The 23,454-nt window shown below is 33.9% G+C and overlaps 1 protein-coding gene across 4 annotated transcripts in view; it reads right to left on the bottom strand.

Moving 5' to 3' along the window:
* Positions 1-18,529, bottom strand: part of col27a1a (collagen, type XXVII, alpha 1a) — a 66,988-nt gene extending 48,459 nt beyond the window's left edge. For 2 of the 4 annotated variants that reach the window (XM_051093665.1, XM_051093663.1), the window contains exons 1-4: positions 18,166-18,529; positions 13,284-13,351; positions 9,330-10,960; positions 3,611-3,664 (exon numbers count right to left, since the gene is read on the bottom strand). In XM_051093665.1, coding sequence (XP_050949622.1) covers positions 3,611-3,664; positions 9,330-10,960; positions 13,284-13,351; positions 18,166-18,218 — 1,806 coding nt within the window. In that variant the 5' untranslated portion in view covers positions 18,219-18,529. Of the gene's footprint in view, positions 1-3,604; positions 3,665-9,329; positions 10,961-13,283; positions 13,352-18,165 lie in introns of all 4 variants that reach the window. The other 2 variants (XM_051093664.1, XM_051093662.1) reach the window with 1 other exon arrangement.
* Between the last annotated feature and the right edge of the window lie 4,925 nt (positions 18,530-23,454).

The following is a 23,454-nucleotide window of genomic DNA, read 5'->3' on the forward strand; positions in this document are numbered from 1 at the left end:
ACTTCCCACCTGAGGTCAAAGGTCACAGTGAGAGTCAAGGTCAATGGATGTTATTGGAGGGAAATAGTCCATAAATAAACCCAACAGGTCAAGTGATACCATGCATGAAAACAAAACAAAAGCAATGCATGTTTGTAAAAACAACAGCATTTGTGTGGCTGTGTGATACATTGAATATTGCTGGAATACTGAATATTATTTTGTTGCTAATATTCAATTAAACACATGAGAATAAAAAGAGCCAAGTCTCTGATTTGCACCCAGACATTCAATAAAATGGGATTCACTTTCACATTAATTGTCTGTATCAATAAACACTCAAAAAACACTCAAAAATGTTTTTTTTTTTTTATTCTGAACTTTCTATTTATTTATTTATTTAAGGAAATAAAAGGAAAAATATTTTTATAAATATAAATAAATATATCAAGATTTATTTATTTATATAAATGTTTATAAAATAAATCAAAATTCATAAAATATTCTAAAATATGCACATTAGTAAAATAAATATTTTCATTAATATAAATTAACTATATAAACATAAATTAACATATCTAAAATATATTAGTAAAACTGACTTTATAATATAAAATGTTTTGCATTCATATTTATTTATATATAATGAGTGAATATAGACTGGGTCTGAAAGTTTTAAGTTCAATGATTAAACCAATCAAAAGTGACAGTAATACAATGTTACAAAAGATTTCTATTTAAAATAAATTCTGAACTTTCTATTTATTTATTTTAAATTACATAAATTATTTATAAAGTATTCCGCAAACAAATATTTTTATAAACATAAATATATTAAGATGTATTCATATAAATGTTTATAAAATAAATCAAAATTCACAAAATATTCTAAAATACGCATATTAGTAAAATAATTTTTCATTAATATAAATTAATTATAAAATAACTATAAAATAAATTGTCTTTATAATATAAAATGTTTTGCATTCATATTTATTTATATACAAGGAGTGAATATGAACTGTTCATATTATACATTACTATTTTAAAGTTTTGGGTCTGAAAGTTTTTTTTTTTTTTTTTTTTTAAGATAACTTTTATTTAACAAAGATGGACTAAACCAATCAAAAGTGACAGTAATAATACAATGTTACAAAATAACTTTCTATTTATTTATTTAAAATTATATAAATTATTTAAAATATTTTAAAATATGTATATTAGTAAAATAAATATGTTCATTAATATAAATTAACTATAAAATATATAAACATTTCTAAAATATATTAGTAAAAATTATCTTCATAATATTTTAGCAACTGGAATACTGCATACTGTGAAATGTACTATTTGGAGTCAGTAAGATTTTTTTTTTTTTTTAAGAAATTAATACTTTTATTAAGCAAGGATCCATTAAGTTTAAAAGCGACAGTACAGACATTTATAATGTTACAGAAGATTTCTATTTCAAGTAAATGCTGTTCTTTCGAACTGTCTATTCATCAAAGAATCCTGAAAAATTGATCAAAGTTTCTACAAAAAGAACCACAACTGTTTTCAACACTGATAATATTCATAAATGTTTCTTGAGCAGCAAATCAGCATTTTAAAATGATTTCTGAAGGATCATGTGACACTGGAGTCTGGAGTAATGATGCTGAAAATTCAGCTTTGCATCACAGAAATAAATTATATTTTAAAATATATTCAAATAGAAAAGTTATTTTAAATTATAAAAATATTTCACAATATTACTGTTTTTACTGTATTTTTGGGTACATAAATGCAGCCTTGGTGACAATAAGAGGCTTCTTAACTTGTAGTAAGAAAAAGCAAAGATTGAGGAGAGTGAAAAGAAAGCGCAAACAGTGTAGGCTGACTTCAATGAAAGTCTTCTTTGTTCTAACAAGCAAAACACACACACACACACACACACACAAATAACATACACATTTAACATGAAAAGGGTGCCGGCTGAACAAGGCCTAGCAGTCAGACTTTATAACGCATGCTCTAAAATACTTAACACACACACACAACAGCGTGACCTTGCGGCGGTCCTCTGACGCATGCACACTACATGTTGACTACTGTTGCTAAAACAACACCTCGCACCCATGCCATCCTGTCAACAAAGGTCAAAGTTCAAACAAAGTCTCATGGCTCTATAGGTCTCTGTTTGATTGTGCTAGAAGATTCTTCACAAGGAGTCTTTAGTCAAAGGAACAGACCACCCAAAAATGACAAATCATCTGTGTAAAATATTCCAAAATACTGCTCTAAAATATTTAAAATACGGCAGAAATTTTTAATTTAGTACCTGCTCACTTTAGAGGATGCAAAACATTTTGTTTTGCAATTTTTTTTTATTAAACTTAAAATATGGTTTAGATCAATTCAATTATGTGATCACTGCTCTGGATTTGTATATGGAATATAATGTGTTATATACTGCATGTACATTCATTTATTTATTTACTGTATTGTATTGTACTAATGTACTTTTTATATAACATCCTGCCCACAGACTGTAATTAATATTTTATGTATTATTATAAATTATGTACAATAACACAAACGAAACTTGCATAAATATTTATGCAATATTTATTATTTCATATAAGTATAAAATAATATTTCATGTATTAATATACTTTATTTACAAGATTTATAAAATAAGTAAATGTATAAAATATTTTTATATGCATATTAATAAATAACAATATTTAATTTATTAATATAAATGATCTGTAAAATAAATACATATTTCTTAAAATATGGCTTATGACAAATCAGTTACATTATCACTGATCTGACTTATATATGAAATATAATATATGATATATTGCACACTCTTTGTAAGTTTTATTTTATTTGACAACATCCTGCCCAGCGACTGTAAGTTATATTTTAGACATTAACATAAATTATTTATAAATATTCATAAAATGTGTGACAAATATTTATATTTTTAAAATAAGCGATATTTTATCAATTAATATGAATTATGTATAAAATTAGCATGTTGTTTACTGATATAAATTATTTCTAAAACAATTTACAAAATATTTTATAAATATTTATATTTATAAAATAATGAATATTTCATTTATGAATGTATCAATTGATGTTGAATAATAATATATTAAACTGTATTGTATTTTTTATTAACTCTGGCACAACAATTGTGTGGTTAATGGTATAACTAATAAATAAATAAATAAATAAATATGTGGGATGAGCTACATGCCAAATTGCAAAAAACTATGTGCAATTTTAGTCGTGATATTGTAGCTCCATTAATAATTTCATAAAACACACAAAAATGACAAAGCAGACAAACAGGAATGAGAAAGAGCAAATGAACGAGTGTGAAAGCGAATAGGACAGACAGATCCGGAGGGGTGGTTTGTGTATTGTTCTGAGGTCAGTTCGACCTGCTGACCAGACAAAACACAGACACACACACTAAAAGAACCAATAAAGCACAAATACACTGGAGCGAACAGTGTGTGAGAGATTTTATAAGGCTCTGCATTTTACACACTTCCTGTTTATATCTGAGGTCAAAGGTCAAAGGCTCTTTTAGTCTAACACACACACACACACACACACACATACATACACTCACCCGAGGTCCTCTTAGCCCCGGCTGCCCTGGTTTCCCTGGAGGTCCCGGGATTCCCTACAAAACACAAGAGCGCTCTTATGAATCAAACACTCTCACTGCACAAGTGTGCTAAAAGTGCTGCAAGGCTCTGTTTAAAAACTAAACAGCGAAGAGGAAACAGGAAGTCATTCGAGGGAATTTCCTTTTTCTGATAATGAGTTCTAGGCTTACAGAAGACCTGTAGATCCTGTATCCCACTGTGTGTGTGTTTAGGAAAAAGTCCCTGTGGTTCTTTTCTGCAGCTTTGATGGTATGTACCAATCCCACAATCCTACAGTGCTAAAACTGCGCAATCTGGCTGGTTTTGTGCCCCCATTATGAGTATGACAGCACTAAGAAAATAACATAAATATTTTAATATAATTTCTCATCTTTAGAACAGTCCACTTTACTAAATTAGTACAAAATTAAATGATTTTGTTTGTGTAAAATATTCAGTCAAATATTTTTTTTTCTTAAATAAAAAATACTTATTTATTAACACATTTTTATAACATTATTTTATATATTATATATGTATAATATTCACTAAATATTATATTTATATTCACAAAATTCTAAAATAAACATTTATGCAATTGCCATTTATTAATTATTTATAAAAGTACATAAATTATTTGTAACATTTTTTGCAATATGCATATGTATAATTAGAAAATATTCAGTATAAATATAAATAAATATTTTAATATAATAACAACAACAACAATATATAATAATAGTAATAATAATATATTCATATAAAAAAAAATAATAAATTATGAAATATTTTAAAATACGTATATTAATGAAATAAATATTTTATATATAAAACATATTTTATTTATATAAATTAACTGTAAAATAAACATTTCTAACATGCTAACATTTCTAGTAAAAAATGTCTTAAAATATGTTCGCTACATATATTCTATCAAAATAATCTCTGAAATGACATCACATACTCTTTCTTGCAGATTTTTTTTGTATTTCAGTATTTTAGGTATAAAAATTAAACATTTACATTTTCTTATATTTCTTATATATATTTCATATATATATATATATATATATATATACATATACATTTATATTTATAAAACAAGCAAAAACGTATAACTTATTAATATAATTTATTTATAAAATAAACATTATACAATTAACATTTATTAATTGTTTATAAAAGTACATAAATTATTTCTAAAATTTTTGCAATATGTATCTATATTTAGAAAATATATTGTATAAATATAAATAAATATATTAATATAATATTAATTAATATAATCATATATCAATATAAACATTTATAAAAAAATTAAAAAATAATAAAAATATCTTAAAATATGCATATTAATAAAATTAATACTTTATACAAAACTATTTTTGGATTGATAGAAATTAACTATAAAATAAACATTTTAACATTCTAACATTTCTAGGAAAAATGTCTTATAATATTTTTGCAACATATATTCTATCAAAATACTTAGTAAAACTATTTTCTTGCCAACAAAAAACTTACAAAAAGAGTTTCAAAAAACCAGCTTCAAGCCATTTCAGAGCATAAACATATCAAATGGCCAAAAATATCATGGTTCTTCCGGTAATTTCTCCCAGCTCTATCGGTCAAGCAGTATCATATATATTAGCATAGTTGCTGAAACAGTGGATCAGTTGGGTTTTCTGTCCTCCGCCCCCAGCACAGTGCCACGCGGCACAGGATGAAAGCCTTCATTGAGCACGGGCGGCTCTCACAGAAGATGAGTGTGTGAGCTGCTGTGTGTGTTTATGTTAGGAATCTCAGAGCTGCAGATCTATGGCTCTGTTGATGGAGGAGGGGGGATGGGGCTTTCTCACCCACATACATGTACACACAGACCCCCACCAACCCTCCAACCACCAGTCCTGAATGAACACCCAGATACTCCCATCATGCAACAGTCCTTTCAAGTTGAGTTCAAACAGCATGCTACCATACTACACTATTTGATATTTCTGCAGTGTGCAGTACTTTGTGCACAGTATGACCCAAATGACCTACTACATTTGCTACTGCATCAAACAAACCAATACAGCCTCCATTTACAGTGTGCTGAATGAATCTGAAATAATACCAGCAGCAATATTTAGCATTTTTTCTTGACTTATTACTTAACTGAAGAAACTTAAGATACTTTTGGATTAAAAATGCAAGTTACTCAGACATCCCTCGCTAAATTACTTACGCAACATACCAGGGTTACTGTAGTTAACTAAATCTAAAACAATGCCTTTTTATTAACTAATTTAAGTGGAAAAATTAAAATATTAAAATAATTTTAGATGAAAAATGCAAAGTAACTTAAAAACATGCAACACATCAGAGTTACTACTGTTACCTAATCAATCAAATATATTTTTATTAATTGAAATAAAGTGGAAATAAAATAAAATGATGACAGACTAAATAAAAATGTGGCATGCCTATGAAATAAATAAATGTAAGTTGAAGCACTAAAACTGATAGAAAATTAAAAATAAAACATTAATTAAACCTATATATATATATATATATATATACTTTAATTTGAATCACTAAAATTATTAACTGGTATTAAAATACAAAATAAAACTGAAGTAGAAAAATTCATATATATATATATATATATATATATATATATATATATATATATATATATATATATATATATATATATATATATATATATATATATATATATATATATATACATATATGTATGTATATATATATATATATATATACATATATATATATATATATATATATATACACATATACATATATGTATATATATATATATATGTATATATATATATATATATATATATATATATATATATATATATATATATATATATATATATATATATATATATATAAACTAAAACTGAAATAGAAATTAATTAAACCTAAATAGTAAAATAAAAAAAATAAATAAAATAAAACTAATTTGAGTCACTAAAATTACTAATAAACTAAAACTAAACCTAAAATAGAAATTCATTAAAACTAAACAGTAATATTTAAAAGAAAAACACTTTAATTTGAATCACTAAAATTACTGGTAATAAATTAAACAAAAACTGAAATAGAAATTAATTAAACCTAAATAATAATATTAAAAAAATTACTTAAAATGAAAAAAAAATAAACCTAAAGAGTAATATTTTAGATAATAATATTAATAATAATATTAATAAAACACATACATTTAAAAAATTATACTAAAATAAAAAGAAAAAACAAACAATTAATATTACATGAAAATGTTGAAAAATATTCATATTAATAAATACTATAATATGTAAATAATACTAAAATAACACTGCAACAGTAATGACAATGACAGCATACTCCTATTTCACCCAGTGTCTTGCTAATTTTTAAAATTAGTAGGCAGTAAAGAGCACACACATGCACAGTAGTCAGCACGTAGTAGTATTTCATTCTAAACAGAGCTTGTGAGCGTGACGCCAACTATGTTTTTGGGGTTATTGTATATTTAAGTAATGCTAAAGATAGTGGCTACACCTCATTATCTTCAAGTAAACTGTGTACTGCAGCTCAAGGCTGTGAATAATTGCAGACTAAGAGCGCGTGTGCATGTGTAATTGAGAGAATCGCCGGGTGTGTTCCTGGTGTTTTAGTGGAGTACCTGTTGAATGTGCCTTTATAGTGGATGATGGGGGCTTTTGGGTAATTATCCTCCGGTAATGACAGAGAACATTCTCTTGGGCGCTACACACACACACATACCTGTGAGTCGCACCGAATTACACAAAGGTAACCACAGTGATGTGCAGACATAAACAGACACAAGCTAAAACAGGTCATTCTTCAACACGTGGGTCGTTTAGCCAGCTATTTAGGAAAATGCCCTCTGAGTATTTAGACGGATGATGTCATCACTAACTTTGAACATCCTTGTTAACTAAACCGTTCCCAAGAGATTTGCTCGAAATCACTGTTTTTTCCCCAAAGACGTCGCAGTCCTGCTTTTGAAATACGGTCGGCTCATTTTAACACACTTGCAATAACTCACTTATCCTTGTTTGTTTTTGGGTCACAGGTCAGATGGTTGCTTTTGAAATTTGGGCTCTTAAACAAGGTGGCTCAAGAGTTTCTGATTCATCTGATTGCAATCCCATGCCTAGTTTTCCATGGATGAAATGGGATTCTCCGCTTGTAAAGTTTGGTGTGAGTGCCTGGGTGACTGATAAAATGTTCACTGCTTCCCCTGACCTCTGACCCCGCTTTAAAAGCACATCGCTCAATGGCTTTCAAACGCAAAGTGATGCAAGAAAACACTAACATGAGAGGAGGACGAACTCACATGCACAAATGTTTATATAAACTACACTGCAATTTTTGTATCCATTCTAAACCAATATAAATCCAAAAAACATATATTTCTCTATTTCTACTTGTTTGTTAGGATAGGACAATATTTGGAGATACAACTATTTGAAAATCTGGAATCTGAGAGTGCAAAAAAAATCAAATTATTACGAAAATCACCTTTAAAGTTGTGCACAAGTTTTTAGCAATGCATATTACTAATCAAAAATTAAGTTTTAATATATTTACGGTAGGAAATTTACAAAATATCTTAAATGGAACATGATCCTTACTTAATATCCCAATGATTTTTGGCATAAGAGAACACTGTATTGTTGGCTATTGCTACAAATATATCTGTGCTACTTATGACTAGTTTTGTGGCCCAGGGTCACAAATATGCAGACACAACTGTTTTCAACAGAGATAATAATAAAAGTTTCTTAAGCAGCAAATCAGCATATTAGAATGATTGAATCTGAAGGATCATGTGACAGTGAAGACTGGAGTAATAATGGTGAAAATTCAGCATTGCATCACAGCAATAAATTACATTTTTAAATCTATTCAAATAGAAATCAGCTATTTTGAATGACAATCTTCTACATTATTAGTGTTTTTACTGTATTTCTGATTAAATAAATGCAGCCTTGATTAGCCTAAGAGACTTTCAAACACTTTCAAACAGCAAGGGAAAAAAAAGACACCTCAATTATCAATATGCACTCCATTACTTAAAAAAATATTACATCACGTTCATAAAAGATATATCTTCCATGCTTCCATGTTTATTTGTCCTAATTTGTCCAACCAGCAATGGGACTTTTAGTCAGCTAGTTGGATTTAATTTGTACTCTACCATGCAAGATAGACCCGCCCACAGGGAAATTTCATTGGTCAAAAATCTTGCTCCAAATTTAAATGTACTTTTAATATCAAATCTGATTGGATGTTTATGCGTTATGTAGCATGTACACTTTCAGTGCGGACAGACAAAATACACTGGTATGCAAAAGTTTGGGAACCCAAACTATGGGTGGCATGAAAATTTATATCTGCACATATGCCCATTTTTACCAACAAACTCAAATTTGACATAATGCAATTCACCTGGGATAGGCAACGTCGGTCCTGGAGTGCTGATATCCTGCAGATTTTAGCTCCAAACCTAAAAAAAACCTTCACCTGCCTGTAACCCTAGTAATTCTGAAGACCTTAATTAGCTTGTACAGGTGTGTTTGATTAGAGTTGGAACTAAACTCTGCAGGTCATCAGCACTCCAGGACCGACGTTGCTTATCCCTGCACTACACAGACACAAACAATGCAGCTCACTTACCGTATTCCCAGGGTCTCCTTTTTGTCCTGGCGGTCCAACCAGAAGCGAATGGAACGTCGGATCTGCCTCGAAGCTCTGGAAATCGTTGAAATCTGGGACGGTCACAGATTGGACAGCAAACCTTGGAGTGCTTGGTGTGACAGGTGTTTTTGGCTTGTCAAGATTGACTTTGGGGGTTTCCAGAGTTTTTGGAGGTTTGTTGGGTGCAGCGGTGGTGAACGGAGCAGATTTAGGGGTCGGAAGGGTTTTTTTGGTTGTAGGGTTTGGGGCGGCGGTGGATTTTGAGGTTGGGAGTGTGGTTTGGGGTGAGCGCTGAGTGCTGGTTTTGGGCTGGAGTGGCTTTTTGTTGGTTGGCGAGGGTTTTTTGGGGGCGGTCGGTTCTGGGTCGGATAACGGTTTTAGACTGGTGTTGGGTTTCTTGTTAGGATTGACAGGTTGAGCACCAGTAGAAGTATCCTTCGTTGGGTTGATCTTGGTGGGCTTTGGAGCAAGAGTTGGTTTCTTTACTGTGGGTTTTGCAGCTGCTGGTTTGGAAGGTTTCGGTGGTGTAGGTTTGGGAGCAGTTGTTTTTGAACTTCCAGGTTTGGAAGAAGTAGGTCGAGCATTTGTGGGCTTTGGTCCAGAAGGCTTTGTTGCACTAAGCTTTGTAGATGTTTTTCCTGGACTGGGTTTGGATCCATCTGGTTTTGTAGGGGTAAGCCGGACTGCTGCAGGCTTTGAGGCAGTCGGCTTGGGGTTTTTGGGTGTCCTGAGAGTGGGTTTGGGGGTGACAGAATTTAAATATCCCCCTGATAAAGGAGCTTCAAGTCCCGTTTGCATCAAGGAAAGGGGTGGAGGTGTGGTAGACGTGGGTTTTGGTCGTACACCATCGCTCGTTCTCACAGCAGAAGACCCTCCTGCGCCATTTATGGAAGTCCAAAGGAAATTAGTGGGAGTGAAAGTGAAAGTGCGATTAGGTGGTAAAGTGTGGGCCAATAGTGGTGGGGCGTGTCGGGATGGGAGGGGAAGTAGAGCGGGAGGCGCTGGCCTGTAGGTGTCATTTTCTCTGCACTGCCTGCGGATGGCGCTGCAGTAGTTCTGCTGCGCTTGTGCCGAGGGCACTACATCAAACTGGCAAACCGCTCCCTCGAAGGGTACCACACCCGGAAGCAAAGCGCTGGTGCCGCCCAAGCGGAAGGTTCCACGAGGGTTCAGGCGTTCGGGAAGTACGGGGAGTTTCTGCGTAACTCCGCCATCGCTCTCCGAGCAGGGAGAGTGTAGGGTCACTGATTGGCCGTTTAAAACGAAAGCTAAATGATGCCAGCGCCCATCGTGGAGGTCGTACGGGAAGACCGCCGTATTCCCGGGGCCGGCGTGAAGCGTTAGCTTGCCGGGCGAAATTTCCAGCCCGAGCTGAATCCGATGCCCGGATAGGACGGAGAAGAGATAGGCTGAGTTTAAGCGGTGAGATCGGACGCTCAGGACGATAGTGCAGTTCCAGAAGAGTTCTGGTGGGAACACGGAGCGGGTCGCCGTTGTAACTCGTGCCCGTGTTGTAAGGATGACTCCAGAGCGGAGGGAGATGACGCCAGCGGGAACGGCGCGAGAACCAAGCTCAGCACGCAGAGCCAACCGCTGCAACACGTCCACATCTGCAACACAAACCCAAAAACATCTTAATACACACATATACGCATTAACATTTGGACATATTAATACATGTTAAAATATACAAAAAGAAGGAGCAAAATAAACTATATTGTGTTTTAAATGAGTAAAAAATTCTTACTGACAAATGGGCAAAACCTAGGATAGTGGCAAATTTTGAAAATAAAGACATACAACTAATCAGTGTTTTGGGGTGAAAGTAATTCATTTTTTAATGTCATAAATTTACTTTTGTTGTAAATATGCCTGACAAGAATGTTATTCTAAATGGCATTTTAGTGGGTGTCCTCTGTAAATTAGGGAAAAATGTATGATATTTATTTTTTGCAATTAAAAAATGCAATTAAATTAAACAGAAAACTTTTTTTTTTTTTTTTTTAAATAACAACAATTTAAAGCAGTATTACACATTGTTTTCATGCTTAAACCCTTTTTCATCTTTGGCCCACATATGTATATATTTAAAAATAAATATTTGTATGTATTGTATGTAAACACTTATAATTTATATTATAAATCTAAATATTTTACATATAAATATAACATATTTGTCCTTAATATATACATGTATGTGTATTTATATATACATAATAAATATACATAGTACACACGTATGTATGTAAACATAAACTTATTTTGAATCGTAACTAATCGTTTGGCAGATTAATTAATAAAATGGTTAATACAATAGATTTCTCTTGTATATATTAAAATGTATACATATATAAATATAATTAAATACATAAATATAAAAAAAATACATAAACATAAAAATTATATATATGATATATACATATTGTATTTACATATATATAAAACACACACAATATTATGTAATGTTTATATGGCATTATATTAACATTATACAATATATAATGCATACATACTATATATATATATATATATATATATATATATATATATATATATATATATATATATATATATATATATATACACACACACACACGTTATATACACAGAGATAGAGAGATAGAGAGATAGATAGATAGATAGATAGACAGATAGACAGATATAGCATCTAAATGACTAACACAGACGAACACATTAAAGCCATAAAACGTTCATTCTGATTTCATGCCAAGAGGTACTCTTGTGGAGTACATTACATCATTTTAATGTGCTAATTCAGTTTTGTGCCATGTGTGTTAAATTCCAGCAGGAAAACATCCTGTGAGGCTAAAACGCAGCAACGAGTTAACAGCTGTGTCTGTGCCTGATGCCAAAACTCTAGTGCTAAAAACTGGCTTTTGACAGGGAAAATTTGTGATCTTATCGCAGTGAACTTGTATGTGTGTTTCAATTGGGTCAGCATTTGGCTTCACAAGGCCAGGACACGGCCAAGCGTATGAGAACAGCAGCAGAAACTACTTCATTCACACAATGCAACACTGTCTGAATGAAGCGTCAATGAATGTGTTTCATATCAATATGATCAATCAATATTCAGCAAAAGTGTGACGGACTATCAATGGTTTTAAGGCTGTGTACTTTACAGTCAGTGTTGTCATGACATCATTTTTAGGCGTAATTAGTCACATGGCTGGCTAAAAAAAAAAAACATGTATTCAGAATTGAGCATCAAAGAACAAAGATGGCAGACTGTGAATTCTGTACTTCCTAGAAGACTAGACTAACGCATCTTAATGCTTTAATGCTTTGCAGCATTAAAAAATATCAGCGATTTTATAATCAAAATTTCTCTTCAATGTATGAAAATTTCTGCTGAGCTTGTTGCAATGCATTCTAAGATTGATTTAACTGCCAGCTGATGAACTCAGTAAACTCACATTGCCGTCATGTGAACGGATCTGAATGCCTGTGATCTCTGGTTTGATTGAGTGTATTTATCATAACTTTATTCCCAGGCCTTTTCACATGTGTGTTGCTGTCTAGAGATCAGCATGATTCAGCAGTCAAGTGGGAACATGATGTCATTCTGTCTATAAAACAGACGCGCGCTAACACACACACACACATACACACTCATTCATGTAAAAGGGGTTATAGGACATGCTTAACTGAAGGAAAAGTGCTTGGAACTCAGAGACATTTGGCAGGAGAAAAGGTACAATTCGGGTAAGGAAACTCATACGTAGGTGAGAGAGAGGGGTGTTTTGAGTTTCATGAATCAGGGTATAAAGTTTAATGTCGTAAAACTTTCCAAACTTAGCGGAAAGCGCAAGAACATGAAACTTTATTACTGTACAATAATTTAATAATGCCAATGCAATCACACATATGCATGTGCATTGAGATAAAAGATACTTTTGTTTCATGTCTTACCTTCAAAGTGTACTTGGGTGAGTCCAAAAGAAGTACAGTAAAGTAGAATACACAGAAGAAGAGCTCTCCTAGAGACACACAGAGAAAAGGACAAAGTTACTCATTTGAATTTCCACTATTTCTGTGGCTAGCACAGCTAAATCAGACCTTTACATAACAGAAGCCACTTGTCAAAACATCATCATTACAATGGAGGTACACATTTCAGGCTTCTTGAACTGGCCTCGTCCCAAACAAGTGGAACATTTTACTGGCAACACCATCTTTCCGGAGCGTGTGGAGCGAACCATCAAACCGATGGATGATGCCGGCCGGTTAAATGTATTTCCATGTTTATAATGAATGAAAACATTGTGTGTTTTCGGTTTCTTTTCTTTCTTTTGGAAAAAGGTCAAAATATGCACACAAGTGTATACTTAAGAAGTACATTTAGTACAGAGCTTAATTACTGTTATACACTGAGGATTAGATGGATAAAATGGATTTTCCACGTTAAGCATTTTACAAAATCATCTCAGCATGTTAAAGATTTACGTATTTATGTATTTTTACATTATAGCCAACAACTAATAAATAGTCAATCTATACTATTTTGCTCGTAAATAAAACACTGAAAAAGTGCTACAAGTTCATTTTTTAATGAAATTAATATTTTACTCAGCAAGGATGCATTAAATGTATCAGAAGTGACAGTAAAGATGCTTATAGTATTACAAAAAAAAAAACTGATTTCAAATAAAATGTTGTTCTTTCAAACTTTCCATTAATGATAAATCCTAAAAATAAATAAACAACACTGTTTTAAACTGATTTTAACAGCAAATGAGCATATTAGAATGATTTCTGAAGGATCATGTGATGCGTTAGACAGGAGTAATGATGCTGAAAATTCAGCTTTGCATCACAAAAATAAATTACATTTTAAAGTATATTTAAATTGAAAGCATTTATTTTAAATAGTAATAATATTTAACAATATTACTGATTTTACAGTATTTTTAATAAAATAAATGCAGCTTTGGTGAGAAGAACAGACATAAAAACCTTAATTATTTCAAATTATTTGGCTGGTAATGTACAGCACAAAAAAAAAAACTTTTATTTTGACATTTGCTAAAGAATATATATAACAGTGTTATGAAATGATTCATGTTTTTAAAGATTAACTTTAAGTGAGCATCAGATGACTATATGAAATAATCTATAAAAGTATCTAATAACGACCAATGTAAAACCCTATTGGCTTACCATAGCAAACAATGCTTATACAGTCAAAACTGTTACACTTTATGTGTGACGATACCACAAAGGAACCTCAGATGTAGTTTTTTGCCAGACTGACCTTGTTGAACTTTGACCTTTGATCCCTAACCTCTGATTTCACAGGCACATGAAAGAGGAAGTGACTCGCAGGGGAAGGATTTCAATTATGATTGGCAGGATAGACGGCGCGTTAAACCCCCACCGTGTCTGCGGACATGTTTGTGTGAGCGCCTTCGCCTGACAGCTGCTTTAAACATTACCTGCTGACCACAAAACACACACTCTTTTTATCTATCGCATACCCACGCGGTCCTAGACTCCCCCAGGATCCCCGTACCTGAGTCAGGAAGCGAAGCGTCTGGCCGCAGAGTATCTCAGCCAATCAGAACAGGAGAAACAGTGGCCAGTCTGACTTCACAGTTAGTAAGCCACCGCAAACAGACGAGTGAGAAACAGCGTGTGTGTCGCCGCTCAATGTGCTCTTTCTATTGTGTGTATGCTGCAGAAAATGACTCATGTATGTGTCAAACATCTCTTGAGTCTCATAAACACTGCGCGGGTGAATATTTATACATGGCAATAACTAAACTTATTTAAAATTTTGATTTTGGTGACAGATTTGCATGGGAAAAATTGAGCTGACAGATTTCCATCCCTCAGTGATGCTAAAATATCCAATAACTAAAGTTATTACCTAAAAACCAACGCAGATTTTAGAAGAGAAAGCGAATACAAGTGTAAGTCTGAGGGACTAACCTATAGAATCCTTTTTCTGCTGTGCAATAAAAATATAAAAAAGGTCATTTTTAACTATTTACCTCACCATTTGACCTTTCCTCATCCAATTTGGAGAAACTATAAGTATATCTTGCTATTTTCAGTTTATATCTTGCAATTCTGAGAAAAAGAAAAGAATTTTGAGGGAAAACAGTCAGAATTGGGAGATAAAAAGTTGCAATTACCTTTTTTACTTACTTATCCCATGCCAAAAACAAGCTCCCATACAAACTTGACCACAAAATGTATTAAAATCAGGCAAAACTTCCATTAGGACGTTGCCAATTGGAAAAACAACCAATTCAAATAAATATTCATTATAAGAAGCTTATTAAAAGTCTATTGCATTAAAGTAAAAGTGTATTTGTAGTGTTAATAGTGCATTTAGCACTCAGGTTTTTCTTTTACAGGCCTGCAGAGTAATTTAGTGAGTGGAATTTTCTCAATGGTAGCAACCACATGTACACACAAATGTGTAAACTCACACACACCAACACACACTATGTACACAGACGACTAAAAAGCCCCATACAACAACCGTTCTCTTTTTTTCTCTTCCTTCAGTAATAGGGGAGTGGAAAATTCCTTCCGTTCGGCACACAGTGATGGACATTGATGAGGAAGAACCTGACCCCTGCTCTACAACACCCTCTCTCTCTGTTTCACTGTAACATTTAGGGGCAAAATACAAGTTTGTATTACAATCTGGGCGTATTTAAATATGTATGTAGGAAACGAGAATATATCTCTTACAGAGGCTCCCAAATGATTATATTCCTGTCAGGTCCTGTGTTGGTGTAATGCAGGGCGCACCCTGGCGGACAGCGGCGGAGGCGCAAGGGATCTAGTTACAGGAGTGATCACCGGCGTCAGAAAACAAACGAACAGCGGTAGAGAGCGGAGAAGAGACCGCACAAGATGCACTAAAGCAGAGAAACCGTACAAACAATTATAAAACGGATAACTGATTGGTTAATTTAGCGTTTCAGCAGGGCAAAAATACTCGATACAGCTATGACACGAAACACCTGTTCACCAGCTACTGTGTGTATCACTGCGCGCTTCAGTTTACACCTCAGGGACTAGATTTTGTAGCGGAAGGATGGCACGTTTGTTTAATAACACTGTTTTATGAAAATAGATATGATGTGATGTCTATACTTGAATAGCATCACCACACTACAACTTCTGTTTCACATTCAAGTTTGCTGGAAGTTATTCAAGCGGTTGGTGTCCAAGACTGACTCATGGCCTTTTCCCCTAGTTTCGTTTTCATTCATTCATTTTTATTGGTAGCTTTCCTACACCAGATTCGTGCAATGCATTTGAGTAGATATCATCAAATATGTTGAATAATGGTTGTCAGAATGGTAAAACACACCATAAACATGTCTAAAATCACGGAAAGCTCACTTTAAACTTTTTATTGTATAAGCACTGTAATTTTTTGCTGGTTTCTTACAACCTTGATGTTCCATAAATCGTATTTTTTGATAAAAAAAAATAACCACTGTCGAACGTTCTATAATAGAATGTTGCATAAAACCTTCTTGGAATGTTCCAAATTGGAACTTTGCTGGACTCCCCAGTTGATTCTCTGTTTACATTTCATTACATCTAGCTGTTCTGTCAACCTGAAGGTGTTCATTCATTCATTCATTCGTGATGCGTCCACTCGCACCACGGGTATCAGCACCGCGGTTGTGGGTGTGAGGAACGGAAGTTTTGTTTGTTTAGCAACACTGTGTGGTTTGCACTGTGATGCTCAGTGGCCAATACACACGCACACAGAACCTATTTACGTCCAAGAATTCCATGTTTCCACCAGTGGCTCGAATACTCAACAGTCAAGAACCTAGAGCGCGTCTTTCAAGTGCTTAAAAAGTACCGGAACTGAATGATGTTCAACAATGTTAACGGTTCTTGAGGCTAAATAAACTACTATGACAGATTTTCCTGCACTCTACTACAGCACCAATACTAAATCTACAGCGCGACCGGTGTAGTCCGATTCAGCGAATCATACGAGTCGGTTCTCTGAATCAAAACACTTGAATCTTTCGGAGCGGTAATTAGAGTGAATCGCAAATCACGACTGGACTTGTAATGAAGCAAACACGCTAAAGACAGCATGCTGATAAACAAACACATTATCATTTTTGTTGATGTTGCTGATGTTAAATTAATGAATGAATAAAATGTGAGCAGGAAGGTTATTTATTTAAATACACACTGAAATATTGAAACTCTTGCCAATACTGACAGGCGAGACGTGTATTATAAATCTAAAATAAAGTAATTAAATAGTAATTTAATTTATTTCTCAAATGCATTAAAGTGAAAAGGAACCATAGAGGAACCGGAATCGTTCAGAAGATTCGGGACGATTGCCATCCCTGTTGACAATCGAGAACGCGTCCTGCGTTTCTAGAGTTAGAAATGAACCCAAAGACCTGATCCACAGCCAAGACCATATGCTCTATGCCTGTGCGCAAAAGGTTTGTATTAAACTGACCTTGGAGTTCTTGGACCTCTCCAGAAACCTATGCTGCCTGCGCGTAACGATGGCAAAGAGCTGGCTCGAGCACATCTCTGCTGGTACACCTGGAGCCTTTCAGTTAAAGATCTGTTTCTGTTCAGTTCTGAACGCTGGCCAAGCTACACAGGTAGAGCGGCGCGCACGAACAAGCGCCCATTCAGCCGGCACCAACACACACAAACCAGCGCGCCCTGCGCAAACATCCAGCCACCAAGCGCTCTTTGTCCCCGGTGTTACCGGGGAACGGTGGTGCCCGACGTGCGTGCCTGCTGGTACCTGATGTGAGGTAAAACTGAAACTTACTTTGCCACCAGACGAGAGGTTCTGCGGACTCTCCTTCGGGTCGCTAAATTCATTTGTATTCATTTGTCCCGGCAGTCAAAATCCTGATCCGTTAATCTGCGTGACTGCGTCGCTGGCCGAGAGCGCGAGCCGTCGTCTCATGCATCGGATAAACCGTTGTGCGGAATGAGCGCGATCTCCCACCGGTCTGCTGCGCGACACCACCATAAATCCCTCCCGTGGAGCGACGGGAATAATCCGCGGGCGATTCTGTCCGGTCCTGCCCGGGTGCTGTAGGCATTTATGCCGGGTTGGCAACAGCTACAGCGGCTACTGGATGTTGGGTGCTTGGGGGGTTTGAGGAGTCAGGAGTGGAAGTTTCATCCTTTTTCCTTTTTTAAATAGCAGTTTGGAGAGCAGCTGTGGCGAGCGCCGGGTGTCGGGTTTCACGGCCGCCGTACATAACGCCCCTTGTGGGAGGGCACACCGGGGCACCTCGGCTCCTGCCAAGGTTAGACTACCAATGGGCTTTTCACACTTCGAGATGTTAACCCAGGGTCAATTTTAAGACAGGATTAACTCGGGATTGTCTTGTTCCAGGTTTCATGTTTTGTGTTTCAGAATTGCTTTATTGGTTTAGGCGAGACACTAACATGCAAAAAAAGTTTTTTCAGACTAGTGGATAGTCCAAAATACACGTTAAATGTTTATTACACTTTATCTATTTAAATCGATCAGTCAATTACAATACATATTTTTAACTCTTTCCAGAAATTTAAATGTTCACCCTACACACATACAGTGGACAAAAATGTAAAATACTGGTGCAACATAATATACAGTTAACTTGTAGACATGGTCTTAACGTGTAAAATACTGGTTCAATAAAAGTTTACATACATCTTGCAGAATCTGCAAAATGAGGGGAATCATACAAAATGCATGTTATTTTTATTTAGTACTGATCTGAATAAGACATTTCACATAAAAGATGTTTACATATAGTCCACAAGAGACAATAATAGTTGAATTTACAAAAATGACCGCTTTTAAAAGTTTACATTCTTTTCCATTCATAATACTGTGTTGTTAATGAATGATCCACCCTTGTGTTTTTTTGTTTAGTGATAGTTGTTCATGAGTCCTAAACAGTTAAACTGCCCGCTGTTCTTCGGAAAAATCCTTCAGGTCCCACAGATTCTTTGGTTTTTGAACATTTCTGTGTATTTGAACCCTTTCCAACAATGACTGTATGATTTTGAGATCATCCAAACGCTCACTCATGCTTCAGAAGGAAACCTGATGCATTAAGAGCCGGGGGTTAAAACTTTTTGAATTTAAAGATCAGTGTAAATTGAACCTATTTTGTCTTCTGGGAAACATGTAAGTATCTTCTGTAGCTTCTGAAGGGCAGTACTAAATGAAAAAAAGATATTTAAGCAAAATAATAAAAATGTACACATCTTCATTCTTTTCAAAAGTTTTCACCCCTGGCTCTTAATGCATAATTTTTCCTTCTGGAGCATCAGTGAGTGTTTGAACCTTCTGTAATAGTTGCATTTGAGTCCCATATTTGTCCTCAGTATGAAAAGATGGATCTCAAAATCATATAGTCATTGTTGGAAAGGGTTCAAATACACAAAAAATGCTGGAAAACCAAAGAATTTGTGCATCCTGAAGGATGCAGCAGGCAGTTTAACTGTTCACGACAAACAAGGGACTCATGAACAACTATTATTAAACAAATAAAAACAGCTGTGGATCATTCAGGTAACAACAAAGTGTCAAGATCAATTTTTGAACAGGGTCATTATTATTTTCTCGTGGACTATATGTAAACATCTTTTATGTGAAATATCTTATTTAGGTCAGTACTAAATTTAAAAAATAACATGCAATTTGTACAATCCCTCTTTTTTTTGGGTAAAATAATTAATATTTTGCAGATTTTGCAAGGTGTATATAAACTTTTGACCTCATCTGTATTACTTCTTCACATATAGAAGTCAACATGAAATCAAAACTGAGCCCATTTACTTTTCTTAATACAGATTCCTAGTCTGATTCATCATTATTCTAAAGAGAAACACTGTTTGTCTTTGTATTCTTTCATCAAAATGTAATAACTTGCTCTGTCACTGATACAGCCCTTCAATCCTCTCCTCCAACCACCTGTATCACAGAAACACTTTTCACCATCCACTCAATTGTTGTCGGATAAAATCAAGTCCTGTCCATTCTTTTTTCCTCCACATATTGTGTTTCACTGAAATACATCACATTATTAAAGGAAAACGAGTTGCAGGCGCCATATTAACAGACTAGTTCTTTCAGATGCTGAAACTGAACAGCACGTGACTGTACAAATCTCATGAATATTTAATGAGGCAATCACTGAGGCAGTTTATAATTGGATGTCTGTTGCATAACAGCTTGACTTATATTAGGATTACATTGTTTCAGATTCTACACTTTTGGGACTGGGATGCTAACTTCTGGAGTCATGACCTAGGGTTAAAAAACAAATGAGACCTGGCTGCTACCTGCAGAGCTCTGAAACGTGCTCTGTGCTAAATAATTTAAGCATGAAGAATAACAGCAAACATTTTAAGCATTCTGAGTTTCTGTTTAGCTTGTTCAGAGGACAAACAAGTCTAGAAATTTACTGCGTTAAGCATTTCCTCTAATTATGTGCATTTTGGATGCGTAACCACCACTTAAACCTGACAATTTGCCATGGATGTTTAGCAGCATGAATTTAGAGCTTATTTAACTCGTTGTAAAGATACAGATTCAGATCTAAATATGGGCCACACACCCACATCCAGACCAGTGCACGTCCCGCCCTGTAAACGCGAGCGTATTTAAGTATACATTTCTCCTGTACCGCACACTCGCTGCTGGCCATCAGCAAGAGTGCGTTTTTCCCTCCATCAATCACTTCATATTCTTTCATCTTCATGTTTGATGTCAGCATCAGTTTAGCGTTTGGTTGGGTATGTCGCTCATAGATCATGCAAACACACCAAACGGACAGGGATGAGAACACACACCTGGATACACCCGCCTTTAAAATGAGGGTTTTATGTAGATTTACAGTATGATAGAAGCACGGTTCACATTAACCCAAACATATAAAATCAGTGCGTCTGGGTTTAGCAGAGCATATAACATATTACAACATAAAACACCTAAGCAGAACACAGTTAAGCCATCAAATTAATCAAATTTGATCCAATTTACCTTTTAATACACGTTCTTGGGTCTACTGCACATGGCACATGATTCATTATTGCAAGTTATTTCAAAGTAAAAAAAAAAAAAAAATTGCATTTGTGTGCGTGTATTATATATATATATATTATAGTTTGGGACCAGCAACATTATTGGAGTTTTTAAAGAAGTTATGCTCATCAAGGCTGATCAAAAATACATAAAAATTGGTAATATTGTGAAATATTATCGCAATTTGAAATAATAATTTTCTATTTTAATGCACTCTAAAATACAATTTATTTGTGTGATACAAAGCTGAATTTTTCAGTGTCACATGGTCCTTCAGAAATCATTCTAATATGCTTATTTATTATAAATGTCGAAAGAACCTGTCATTTTTGTTCAATGAATAAAAAGTTCAAAAGAACAGCATTTTTTTTTTTCTTTTTATCTTTTGTAACAATATACACTACTGTTTAAAAGTTCGGGGTCAGTATTTTTTCTTCCTTTTTGAAAGAATTTGATACTTTTATTCAGCAAAGATGTTAAATTGATAAAAAGTGATAGTAAGACTTATATGGTTAGAAAAGATTTCTATTTTAAATAAACGCTGTTCTTTTAAACTTTTAATCTTCAAAGAATCTTGAAAAAATATCACGGGTTTATAAATTATCATAAAAGCACACTAATTCCATTCAAGCAAACCGCAACCTCAAACAGGAGATTGTGCATGTGTGCGAAACAAATAAATACAAATTACTTTACTGAAATGAAGCGTGAATGAACCGTTTTGGCTTCTATTCTGTGTTTTTGTCCAATCTGTCATTACTGTAGCACGAGTGTTGCTTTTGCATTCAAACATCTGTGTGTCATTCTCTGGTAGGCTGTTATTCATGTATCAGAGAATGTTAAGACCATGTCTACAAATGAGGCTAATTTGTCCCGCTAATCCTCTTTATGAACTAATCCATCATCTCACACGAGCCATTTCCCAGAGCTCAGGCCCTACAGAACCTATAGCACCACAGTTCAAAGGTCACTGGACGCCTTCTTTCAGGCTTAAACATGACTGGAATATGACCGTACTGCTTTCTGCATATTCTGAAGTGTACTATTTGGGGTCAGTAAGAAAGAAATTTATACTTTTATAGAGCAAGGATGCATTAAATTGGTCAAAAGTGACAGTCAAGATATTTAAAATTACAAAAGATATGCATTTTAAATGAATGCTGTTCTTTTGAACAGTATTTATCAAGGAGTGCTGAAAAATATATCTCGGTTTTCACAAAATATGAAGCATTTATGGTAATAATCATAAATGTTTCTTGAGCAGCAAATCACCATGTGACCCTGGACCACAAAACCAGTAATAAGGGTAATTTGTTTGAAATTGAGATAAGCTTTCCATTGATGTTTGTTGTACAACTTGGTTTGAGATGCAACTATTTGAAAATCTGGAATCTGAGGGTGCCAAAAAATCTAAATGTTGAGAAAATCACCTTTAAAGTTGTCCAAAAGCTCTTAGCAATGCATATTGCTAATCAAAAGTATTTTTTGATATATTTACAGTAGGACATTTACAAAATATCTTCATGGAACATGATCTTTACTTAATCATTATTTATGATTTCTGGCATAAAAGAAAAAACTGATTATTTTGACCTATACAATGTGTTTTTGGCTATTTTTACAAATATACCTGCACTACTTAAGACTGTTTTTGTGGCCCAGGGTCACATATTAGAACGGTTTATAAAGAATCATGTGACTCTGAAGGATCACGTGACACTGAGGTCTGGATTAATAATACTGAAAATTCAGCTTTTGCATCACAGGAATAAATTACATTTTAAAACATATTCAAATAGAAAAGGGTTGTTTTAAATTGCAATAATATTTCACAATATTATTATTTGCATATGAGTGGCACCCAGTTATTATTAAATTAATTTTTTAACTTTTTTAAAACACTGAGTTATTATGTCACACTGGAAATGGAAGATCAAATTGAACACGTACACATGCATTATGCATCCAATGCGGCGCCCTCTGTTGTATATACTGCACATTTTGGCAAATGTAGGTCATGTAGTC

The sequence above is a fragment of the Labeo rohita genome, chromosome 21 (genome assembly GCF_022985175.1).
Source record: "Labeo rohita strain BAU-BD-2019 chromosome 21, IGBB_LRoh.1.0, whole genome shotgun sequence".
NCBI lineage: Eukaryota > Metazoa > Chordata > Actinopteri > Cypriniformes > Cyprinidae > Labeo > Labeo rohita.